This window comes from Sorex araneus, chromosome 6 (genome assembly GCF_027595985.1).
Source record: "Sorex araneus isolate mSorAra2 chromosome 6, mSorAra2.pri, whole genome shotgun sequence".
Lineage (NCBI taxonomy): Eukaryota > Metazoa > Chordata > Mammalia > Eulipotyphla > Soricidae > Sorex > Sorex araneus.
Window position 1 is genome coordinate 163,913,998 of NC_073307.1, and position 11,722 is coordinate 163,925,719.

Here is an 11,722-nt window from a genome sequence, read left to right on the forward strand (position 1 = left end):
CGTTCTCTCTTGAGCGCGTTATTCTTACTACTCTCTCTCCCACTTATCCTTCCTCCTTCCCTCAGAAACCTCTAAATAAAATCTGTTACTTCACTGCTTGTCTACTCCTGAAATTCTTTTCCGAGAGCGAAGACAAGAACCCAGTAACTCTGGGTCCCGGGTGGTAGAGGTGGCTGGGGAGAAAGTGACGTCTTTGTCCTCTCTGCTTCACGGAAGTCACCCGTGGGGCCCACCGACATCACTAGGGGACCCCACACCCTTGGCCACGGCAACCTTCCGGCCTCACACCCCTTTCTCTGGACCCCCCCGGGGGTCACTCATGGCTCTGCACTCAGGAATGGCTCCTGGTGGTGCTGGGGGCTTGAACCCAGGTTGGCCTAGTGCAAGGCAAAGGTCCCCCCCGCTGTGCTATTGGTCCACGCCCCCCCACACACACACACCTTTAAGGATCCTTGGTATCACTCTGCACTCTGGGCCCCGCCAGATTCTTTAAGATCATCATTCTGCTTTTTTTTTTTTCCTTTTTTTAGGTCACACCCGATGATGCACAGGGGTTACTCCTGGCTGTGCACTCAGGAACCACCCCTGGCGGTGCTCAGGGGACCATATGGGATGCTGGGATTAGAACCCGGGTTGGCCACGTGCAAGGCAAATGTTCTCCCAGCTGTGCTATTGTTCCAGCCCTGATCTTTCTGCTTTTTTTTTTTATTTTATTTTATTTATTTTTTTTTGCTTTTTGGGTCACACCTGGCGATGCACAGGGGTTACTCCTGGCTGTGCACTCAGGAACCACCCCTGGCGGTGCTCAGGGGACCATATGGGATGCTGGGATTAGAACCCGGGTTGGCCACGTGCAAGGCAAACGCCCTACCCACTGTGCTATGGCTCCAGCCCCTAAACTGCTTTTTAATACTTCTTTCTACTCCAGGTCTTTGAGCACCTGTCTCGACCCCTTTCTCCCTATTTAATTTTGTGTAATCATAAAACGACTAGGAATCCCGCGGCTCTCTCTCGCCGTCTGTGTTTGGTGGTCTCGGGCTGCTTCCCCACCCGGGATAGCCGATGCCATGGGCGAACGAAGGAGGAAATGAGGGCCAGGCTGGTTGGTGATCAGTTGCCGTTTATTCCGTTCTCCCCACGTGCCTGTTCCAGCCTCACTAAGCCCCCCATTCCAGTCTCACCTGCCCCTCGTCCCCGTCTCCTCCTGTCCCCTTGCTAGTCTGCCCTCACTCCAGCTCGAAGCCTCCTCGATCTCTCTAGTCTCTCCCAACCTCCCTGCGTTGGGTGTAGCACAATCAACACATCAAAGCCCTTTCTGATCTTCTGATCCTGCAGCAGCCTTGATCAGGCTCAAGGTCCAAATACCACCTGGGGGCTTTTCTCCTCTCCTTTCCTTACTCAATATTAGTTGCTTTGTATGGACACACTAAGACATAAACTTGTAGGATGGCTCTCCTGGGGACATCTTGCTATAGATCCCAGACTACAGTGCTCAGGCCAGATTAATCTTTCCTAATCCTAGTAGGATCCTAATCTAGTTGTTACTTTTTTTTTTTTTCTTTTTGGGTCACACCCAGCGATGCTCAGGGGTTACTCCTGGCTTTGCACTCAGGAATTACTCCTGGCGGTGCTTGGGGGACCATATGGGATGCCGGGGATCGAACCCGGGTCGGCCGCGTGCAAGGCAAACGCCCTACCCACTGTGCTATCGCTCCAGCCCCTCTAGTTGTTACTTTTTGGATCATGACAGAATTTGTCCATGACTGTGCTCTTAACTTATAGTTAAGTATTATGGCACTTTGGCCTGGCCCATTTCGATGCCAGGGTAGCTCACAGCTTGCCCTGGGTCCATCTAGTCTCACCAGGACCCTGCTTTTGGGGTGCTAGGAAGTAAGGGCAACTGAGGCTTAAGTCAAAAACACAGATGCCCAGGAGTGAATATCATTCGGAGTCAATTAACTCCCAAGTTCCAAAACCATAGCATGAACTGTTTTCCTGTGTCCACACAAAAGGAACATTACTCCGAATTAACTATGCAAAGGACATTAGGAGAAGAGAAAAACTATATTTATAAGCTAACAGTGTCTGATTAGAAGATAAAGGTGACTGACCAATTGGGGAAGCAGAGCACAAAGAAAGAGGTTACAGATAAACAGAGAGGAATGGGAGCACTGTGATGGGAGTAACCCAATAAACCTAGCTTCCTGTGGCAAGGCAGAACAGATAAACCAATGTTATCCTACATATCTTATCTTTTGTTTTTTTTTTTTGCTCTTTGGGTCACACCCGACGATGCACAGGGGTTACTCCTGGCTCATGCACTCGGGAATTACTCCTAGCAGTGCTCAGGGGACCATATGGGATGCTGGGAATTGAACCCGGGTCGGCTGCAAGTACAAGGCAAATGCCCTACCCGCTGTGCTATCACTCCAGCCCCCTCTTATCTTATTTATTTATTTGTTTGTTGAGGGAGTGATTTGGGGCATCCCTGGCTGCATTCAGAGCTTATTCCCAGGATGGCCCAGGGAACCACGTGGTACCAGGGTTCAAACTCATCTTCCCCTGCAAGGTGTGTGCACTGGCCTTGCTATCTCTCTGCTTGCTATCTTGCTATCTTGCTATCTCTTGCTATCTCTATGCCCTTGCTATCTCTCCAGCCCCCGGTCTCCCAAGTTTTAAATTATTTTGGGGTTTCTGGACTTGGTGCCCAGGGGTCACTGCTTGGTCCCTGGACTGTCTCTTCCGCCCTCCCAATTCTATTTCTCTTTGTGCCGTGTTTGGATGGGGCGATGGGCCTCACACAAGCAAGGCGAGTGGCTAGTGCTGGGCCCCTCCCCAGGTGGGTCTCCCTAATTTGTTTTGCTTTAGGGCCACACCCAGCTCAGGGGTGATCTCTCTTTTTTTTTTTCTTTTTGGGTCACACCCGGCAATGCACAGGGATTACTCTGGGATGCTGGGAATTGAACCTGGGTCGGCTGCGTGTAAGGCAAATGCCCTACCCGCTTGTGTTATCCCTCCAGCCCCTCAGGGGTGATCTCTTGGGGGAGTGAACTCAGGTCAGCTGCAAGGCAAGTGCCTTACGTGCTGTGCTCTCTCTCCAGCCCCAATCTCCCTATAATTATTAGTTTTGGGGCCACACTTCATAGTGCTCGGGGTTACCCCTGCCTCTGCACTCAGGAATCACTCCTGGTAGGGCTCAAGGGACCATCCAGGGTGCCAGGAATCAAACCTGGGTCAGCGGCATGCAAGGTAAGCGCCCTCCCCACTGTGCTATCACTCCGGCCTCAGTTTCTCTGGTTATCTAGGGCTTTCTAGATATGAGAAATTTCTTTATTTAGAAATGAGAGCACATGCTTAGCATGCAGAAGGCCCTGGTTGATCCCTGGTACTGCATGAATTCCCAAGCACTAATGGGACCAACCCCCAAACAGAGGCAGGAGTGGACCCTGAGGATCATAGGGCATGACCCCCCCCAAACAAACAGACAAAAACATGTCAGTTTTTTACAATTATAATTCCAGCTGTGACCTCTGTTATCTTGGCTGCTGAGCAACAGAACCCACAGATGAGAAGAGGTGCTGGGTGGTAGGGTGGGGACCTTATCCCCCTCCCAAGCTCCCTTTCTCCCCATCCTTCCCTCCCTCCAGAACAGGCTGGCCCTACCCCGACACCAACATCTTCCTCTTCCAGGAGGCACCCAGAGTCACTTCCGCATTGACAGCACGGAAGCTTTTCTGTTCTAGTCACATGGAAACTTCACAACTTCACCCCTCCAGAAATCGGGGTCCCACCACTCTCCCCTGCACCTGTCCAGCAGGTTATCAGGTACACTTAGGGTGATCAGAGCCTGAATTCCCAGCCAGGAGATGAGGCCTTTAACAAGGAATGAACTTTTGTCACTGAATGACAAAAGTTCAGGATAAGAACTTCAAATCATCCAGGAGCAGGAGCGATGCACAGCGGACAGGGTGCTTGCCTTGCACGAGAGAACTCCGGTTTAATCCCCAGCACCCCACATGGTTCCTGAAGCAGCCTAGGAGTAATTCCTGTGAGAAACCTTTGAGCAATGCCAGGTGGGTGGCCGAAAACGGAAAAATAAAACAACAAAAAAGGAACATCCTCTCCAACACCCCGAGGGCCTACCCTTCACCGAATGCTCTCAGCACTGTAGGAATGAACCAAGAAACAATTCAGCATTAGAACCAGTTTAAGTAGATCCCACCCACGCCCCAGAAGCCAGGCCGGCATGCCCAAACCACTGCCCACAGACCCCCAATGTCATCTCTTCTAGGGAAGAATAAAGTCTTTGCTCTTGCAATTTTGTAATAGTTCAGTGCCGACGCTTTAAGATTTCATTCATTTCCTTAGCAGTTTCTGGACATACAGTGTGGGCACTTTCCCAGGCCAACTCCGAGGGTTCCAACTGGGCCAAGAACGTTTTCCAGCTGCTTCCCCCTCATTCATTCTCTCTCTCTCTCTCTCTCTCTCTCTCTCTCTCTCTCTCTCTCTCTCTCTCTCTCTCTCTCTCTCTCTCTCTCTCTTTGGTCACACCCGGCTGTGCTCAGGACTTACTCCTGGCTCTGTGCTCGGGGATCATTCCTGGCGGGGCTCTGGGGGCCATATGGAATATCGTGCAAGGCGAGCGTCCAACCCTCTGTCCCTCCAGGCCCCCTCTTTCCTTCTAGAACCAAGGGAGCCCCAAGCTCCGGCGGACTCTGCGGAGTCTAGCCAGACACCCGCAGCGTCTGGACCCTGGACCCGACGGGGCTGGGAGCAGCCCTGGACCCCGGACTCCGCGCCTCCAAAGGAGGATCCTTGCGAGCCGGGGGCGTGATCGGGGGCGTGGTCACGTAGTGCTGCCTTCCCATTGGATCTGCGGGTCGGGGGCGGGGCTGGCGCGGCCGCGGGCGGCCGGGCGAGTTCGCAGCGCGAGTCGGCTGGCGTCTGGGAGCCGAGCAGCTCCCGAGTGTTTGCAGCCCGCGCAGCTGCAGCCAGCGGACACCCAGGTGAGTTCTGGCCGGGACCCTGCAGCTCGGCCGCGACAGCCCCCCGCCCCCCGAGAGCCCCATCACCGTGGGGCCCCGCCGCTGCTCGCTCGGGGCCGATGTCACCTCCGCGCGGGTCCTTTCCTCCCAGCCTCGGCCTCCGCCCATGCATCCCGCAGCCCACTGCCTGCGGGGCGCCTCACACGCGCTCCGAGCCGGAGCCCCTGCCCCACCCCGAGACGCGGGAGCGCCCTGCCGTATTTTTAGCTGACGGTGAGGTGTCGCTCCTATCTTTAGCGGCGGTCGCGACTGTCCCGAAACGGATCCGAGCGCGGCTGCGCTCGAGCCGAGGCCGGGGAGGGCGCTGGAACCCGAGCTGGGGCTCAGGAGCCGGCCCCGCGGGAGCCAGGGGCGGGGGCCCGCACGCTCGAGCTCTGGCTGGGCGCCCAGCGGACACTCGGACAGCGCCCAGGCCGGAAAGCTGCGGGGAGGCTCCTCCCAGGGTTGGGAGACCCGAGCTGGGTCTCCGCTCGCCCCTATTGTCCGGCTGGAAGACCAGCAGCCCCCTTGAGAAGAAAACACGCCCCCATAATATCTGCATCGGGTACGTTTACGAGCCGCCCGCTGCGGCGGCGGTGGCGAAGGGGGCGCCGGCCGGCCGAGAGCCCGAGACGCGCTGGAGACCCCAGAGCGCGCCCGGATCCCTCCGGGACACCCGCATGGAGGGAGGCGTGCGCCACCTAGCGGCCGCGCATCGGAGCGCCGCTCCCACCCGCACCCGGGAGTCCCCGCAGCGGGCCAGGGGAGCCCCCTCGGGCTTGGTGGGGACGCGTGGCGGGGGGCAGACGGTCGGCTTCTGGGGAGGGCGTTGGTTTTCGGTCTTGTTGGGAGCCGCGTGCGGGAGAACCAGCCTGTTGGACGAAGATCCTGCAGCTCCTTGCAGAATGAATGAGGGGCTGTCGGTGGCTGGCCGCGAACCGCAGTTGTACCTTGGCGCTATCCCCTGGAGTCTGGCTGTAGGGACCTTAGGTTCCGGGCGTGATTGTCTATAGATGGGAAAGAGGGGGATGGGGAGGCGCGGAGGGCAGCGCCTTGCAGGGGCTCCCAGGTCGAGGGATTCAAGGTCGGTGTTGGGATTTCAAGGTCAGGGGGCTGCTCCTTGAAAGGCCACGCGGAGTGTGGCTCAGATGGGAGTGGACAGAATCTGCTTCCAGGAAGCCTTTTTTTTTTTTTTTTTTCTGAATGATGTTCTGGCTCCAGTCCAGAGCAAGCCCACGGGGCTGGGCTGGGCCCCGTGTACCCCTCCCGCTGCTGGGGCCCCCCATTCCTCCCAGCCCCCTGATCCTGCGGATTGGTCTATCTTCCCATGCTTGCAGCCAAGAATTTGGACAGAGACGGCCTGAGGACCCCGTGGTTCTAGCACAGCTGGAAACCGTTTCTTTTAGCTCACCCAGCAGATCCAGGGGGCCGGGCCTCAGTGCCCACCCTTCCTCTGCCCCCTGAAGGGACAGGAATGCCACCTATTGTTCTGGGGCTGGCCGCGCTGGAATGAGAGCAGGGCGGGCAGCTGGCCTGCGGGCCGGTGCCAAGTCTGAATACTTGGAGAGTTGTAATCCCCTGCTCCCCTCCAGGGTGGCGCACCCACCCCTTCCCCCCAGTGTCGAGTCTCCCACATCTGGAATTGGGCGGGTCCATCTGGCCGAGAGTGAGACAGCTGTCAGGGACGCCCGATTTGTTGTGGAAACGCTTGGGCTGTCTTGGCGGCCATGGGGGGAACAGGAAAGGGGGGCGGAGGGCTTTGCAAAGTGGGGAGGGACCTGGCTCAGGTTCCGGGCAAATCCCATCAGTGACCCTATCTCAGCGTTGAAAAGGAAGGAAAAGCTACCCGGGACATCTTGCCAGCGAGGGGCGCGGAGAGGACGCGTGTCCGCCGGGTCGGGGCGTGGCCTGTGGGGAGGGGGCGGGACTCCAGGGGACGAGCCAATGAGCAGCTGCTTCAAGACCACGCCCTCCAGCCTTGCCCCGCCCCTGTGTGGCTGAAATCCGAACACCCGCGGGTCGTTTCTTTGTTTCCTGTCAGTCGCAGGTGCTCCGGGAGGAGGAACTCGAGACCCGACCCGGGTGTCCGGTCCTGGGTGGGGCTTCCTGAGAGAGGAGCAGGGCTGGGGGAGAGAGCCGAGGGGCGCTGCCGCTCTGCCCCCTCTTCCTGCTTCCACTACTAGCCCCCTTTTGGCCTCCTCCCCCCACCCCGTCCCACGGGGGACCCTCCGGAAGGAGCATGCTGGGGGAGAGGGTGGGCGCCTCTGGTTCCCCACTGGGGACCCCGACTAGGTCTTTCTTGCTCTGATTGGACACTTGGGCTGTCGGGTGTGGGTGTGTCAGCAGCCCCCGCCCCCCCCCCAACCTTTTCCTCTTAAAGCCACTGACACCCCTCCTGGGGATTGTTTTTCTTCCACACTGAAAAGTTTAACTCTCTAATTTCATTAAAAAAAAAAAAAAAGATATGCCTCCGATGAAGAATTCCAGCCCGCTTAGGAAAGTATGCACCAGGGGCCCTGCACAGGGCGGGAGAAGTCTGACTCAGGCTTTGATCCCTGGCAGCCGTTCCCCTGAGCATCTCCAGCAGCCCCGCACCCCTCCTTCCCCTCGCACGGAGCTGGATGTAGCCCCTGAACACCAACGGAGGTTGCCCCCTAAATGCAAAGTCCAAACAAGGGAAAAAGCCTCCTGAAAGAGCACATAGGATGCCTGTGGCTGACCTGGGTTTGGACCCAGGCTCTGCATAGAGTCCCCGCCAGATGGAGCCCTGAGCACCGCCTGGTGTGACCCCAAACAAACAAAAAATTCTATCACCTGGTGCCTGCAGGACCAGGCGGTGCCAGGGATCGAATCCAAGCCAGGCCTGCGCTCCTGCACATGGAGCCATCTCCCTGGCACATTGGTGACCACTCTGTCACATGTGTCACCTTCTGGACACAAAACCAAATATGATCAGTCATTTGGGGTAGGGTTGGGGCCACACTCAGAAGTGCTCAGAGGTTACTCCTGGCGCTGCACTCAGGAATCATTCCTGCTGGAGCTCGGGGAACTCTATGGGATGCCGGGGGTCGAACCTGGGTCAGCTGCGTGCAGGCAGGCGGCCTCCCCGCTCTCTGGCCCAGACAGGGTATCTTTATCGGGCGCCTTCCCTCCCCCGCGCATTCCTGCCCTCACCCCCACAAGGCCGGCGGGGTCGCACCCTCGAGCTTCCATACTCTCCTCTGCTCCGACGGAGGGTGCCACCCAGGCGGGCCTGTGCGTGCGCGTGTGCGGGTAGCACACAGGAGCTGAGCACTGCTCATAGATGGAACCTTCCAGCCTGTATTCTCGCGTCTTACTTCTCTCGGCAGGGCCTGTGGGAATCTCGTCTAAAATGTCTTGTAGCTCTGATCCTTCCTTCCTTCCTTCCTTCCTTCCTTCCTCCTTTCTTCCTCCCTTCCTTCCTTCCTTCCTCCTTCCTTCCTTCCTTCTTCCTTCCTTTCTTCCTCCTTCCTTCCTGACTTCCATCCTTTCTTCTTCCATCTTCCTTCTTTCCTTCCTTCCATCTTCCCTCCTCCCCTCCTTCCTTCCTTCCTTCCTTCCTTCCTTCCTTCCTCCTTTCTTCCTCTCTTCCTTCTTTCCTTCCTTCCTTCCTCCTTCCTTCCTTCTTACTTCCTTCCTTCCTCCCTGACTTCCATCCTTTCTTCTTCCTTCCATCTTCCTTCTTTCCTTCCTTCCATCTTCCTTCCTTCCTGACTTCCATCCTTTCTTCTTCCTTCCATCTTCCTTCTTTCCTTCCTTCCCTCCCCTCCTTCCTTCCTTCCTTCTCTTTTGCAGTGCAGAGGAGCTAAGGCCTGTGCTCTACCATGGAGCCCCGTCCTTAGTCTTATAGCTCTTATTTCAAGTTGGGGTGACAGGGCCGGAGAGATAGTAGCGGGGAAAGACACCTGCCTTGCATGTGGCCAACCTGGGTTCTATCCTGTCACCAGAAGCACCTCCAGGGGTGATCCCTGAGCACAGCCAGGTGTGGCCCCCAAAGCTAAAATAAAATGGGGTGACAGAAAGTGATTGAATGAGATGTGTTTGCAGAGAGCTCAGCAAAATGCCACGCTCACCCACAGTCCTCCCTCAAATCCATGTCTCTTTCAGCTCCAAAGGGACACATGTTATTAGCTTCTGCCCCTCCCTCTGGAGCCCTGAAATCAGGACTGCCCTCCTGGTGGATCTGAGGGTGGGCCCGGCCTCAGCCCTCCTGTGTGGTCTGCGTGGTAGGATGTGAGAGCTCAGTCCAGGGTCTGGTAAGGAATTCATGAGACAAGTTTGAGCCCCCAACCCTCGATTTGGCAGATTTTCCTTTTTTTTTTTTTTCTTTTTGGGTCACACTGGAGAAGCTCAGGGGTTACTCCTGGCTCTGCATGGGAATTCAACCCAGGTCAGCCACATGCAAGGCAAATACCCTACCCGCTATACTAACACTCTACCCCCCAACTCCCCCCCACCCCCATTTGGAATCTGTCATGTTTAGCGCGCCCTGGTGGTGTGTCGGGCGCTCAAATCACCATGGTAAGGTGTGGCACCCGGGACCCAGGGCTAGACACCGACTTTGGGTGTGACCTCTGGCCTGTCACTCAGGCCTCAGTTTCCCTAATAGTACAGGGAGGAGGCACTGACTGCCAGTGACCTGCGTGTCCCTGATTCCTGCGGTAGGGTCTGAGAGGGTCAGCGACAAGGCTGGCCGCTGCTGTCTGTCCATCTGTCCCTGACTTGCTCTTTTGTTTCAGCTTCTCAGGCCCCAGAGAGTGACGGGGAAGTCTCCCGCCGCCAGAGGGCGCTGTCCACCTTCCGCTCCGCCGGGGTTTCAGAAGAACTGTCCAGCCTCGGGGAGATCTGGACTTGGGGAGACCCTTCTGATGCCCCCGGCCCGCTGACTGTGGTCACGCCCAGGCCCCAGGCGTAGCCCTGAGCAGGTGTGAGAGGCGGTGACCGGAGGGCTCCCCGGGACTGGGACACTTCCGGGCCGGACAGCCGGGCCCAGCGACCTGCCACCATGTCCACCAAGGTGCCCATCTACCTGAAGCGCGGCAGCCGCAAGGGCAAGAAGGAGAAGCTGCGGGACCTGCTGTCCTCAGACATGATCAGCCCCCCGCTGGGGGACTTCCGCCACACCATCCACATCGGCAGCGGCGGGGACGGCGACATGTTCGGAGACATCTCCTTCCTGCAGGGCAAGCTGCACCTGCTGCCCGGGACGGCGCCCGACGGGGCCGACGAGGACGCCCTCGAGCTCCCCTTCCAGTTCACGCGCACGGCCACGCTGTGCACGCGGGAGCTGCCCACCGGGCCGTCGCCGCTGCTCAAGAACGCCATCTCCCTCCCCGTCATCGGGGGGCCCCAGGCCCTCACCCTGCCCCCGACGCAGGCCCCGCCGAAGCCCCCGCGCCTGCACCTGGAGACCCCGCAGCCCTCGCCGCAGGAGGCGGCCAGCGTGGACATCTGGAGAATGCCGGAGGCCGGCTCGGCCCACAACGGGCTGAGCCCCGACTCGGAGTCCGAGGAGCCCTTCCTGTCGCACGCCAGCTCCTTGCTCTCGCTGCACGTGGATCTGGGCCCCTCCATCCTGGATGACGTCCTCCAGATCATGGACCAGGACCTGGACCACACGCAGCTCCCCACCTAGGACCCAGGGCGGGCCAGGAGGGTGCCCAGTTGAGCTGAACTCCTGCCGTTTCTCACTAGGAGCCTTTGTTCGCCTCCTTGCACCCTCCTCTGCCAGCAGGGGGCGCCTTCGGGCTCCCCCCAAGTGACACCAGGACATTTGCTCAATTCAGTGACAAGGACCACCTGGACCGCCGACATCAACAGCCCCTTCCTTCCCTCAGAACCTTGGATGTAAGCTCTGCTCAGAGGCCCCATTTTTATTCCCCTTCAGCCTGGTTGGATGCCCTGATTTTGGGGGGAGGGGAGAGTCGGGGCACAGACTCAGTCTCTCTGCCTCAGCCCCCAGCAGGGAGCTCTGGCTGCAATAAAACTCGCTGCTGCTGCTGGTACTTGTGCTTCCGGTTCTCTTGTGCCAGGTTCCAGGGAAGCCACCAGGCTCCGCAGCCGAGGGCCAGGCTGGCAGAGATGCCTCCCCAGTGCCTGGCCGACGTTCTGACACAGATACAGGTGTTTGGCCAGGGCAGAGCCAGCCTTGGAGAGCGGGTTGTCGGCGGGGGAGACCCGGGCGGAGGGTGAGGGAGCCCCGACTTCTGCAGCTTGACAGCAGGGGCGGGGGCAGGCCTGGCACTGGGCATCGGCTCATCAGCCGGTTTGTCCCTCGAGCTCTGTGTTGGGCAGGGACGGTGCACTGGGCAGCCTGGCAGTGCCAGGCCGAGGTGACCTCGGGCTCCTGCAGCTCGCCTTCCTGCGGGGGGAAGGATATCCACCATGGGAGCAGGTGAGGTGACTTCCCACAGCGGGGAACACGAGGAGCCCCCGGGAGCAGACATGCGCGCAGAGGCACGGAGGGTGCGGGCCGCATCAGGTGTCAGACCAGATTCCCAGCCCGGCGGCCTGGCTGTCCCGCTAGTGCAGACTCAGGGGCACCGAGGCCCGGGTGGGCCAGAGCCGTGTCCCCTGGAGAAACGGCTCACATCCCACCCATCCTTGTGAGACTCAGTTTCCTCGTCTCGAACATGGGCTCAGGAGGCCTACCCGGCCAGATTGCTGGGAGCACTGGG

The 11,722-nt window shown here is 58.4% G+C and overlaps 1 protein-coding gene across 1 annotated transcript; it reads left to right on the top strand.

Annotated features, from left to right (window-relative positions):
- Positions 1-4,887: 4,887 nt before the first annotated feature.
- Positions 4,888-11,050, top strand: CDC42EP2 (CDC42 effector protein 2). Its single transcript, XM_004618413.2, has 2 exons — positions 4,888-5,006; positions 9,785-11,050. The coding sequence occupies exon 2, from the start codon at positions 10,051-10,053 to the stop codon at positions 10,678-10,680; it is 630 nt and encodes a 209-aa protein (XP_004618470.1). The 5' UTR covers positions 4,888-5,006; positions 9,785-10,050; the 3' UTR covers positions 10,681-11,050.
- Positions 11,051-11,722: the final 672 nt, after the last annotated feature.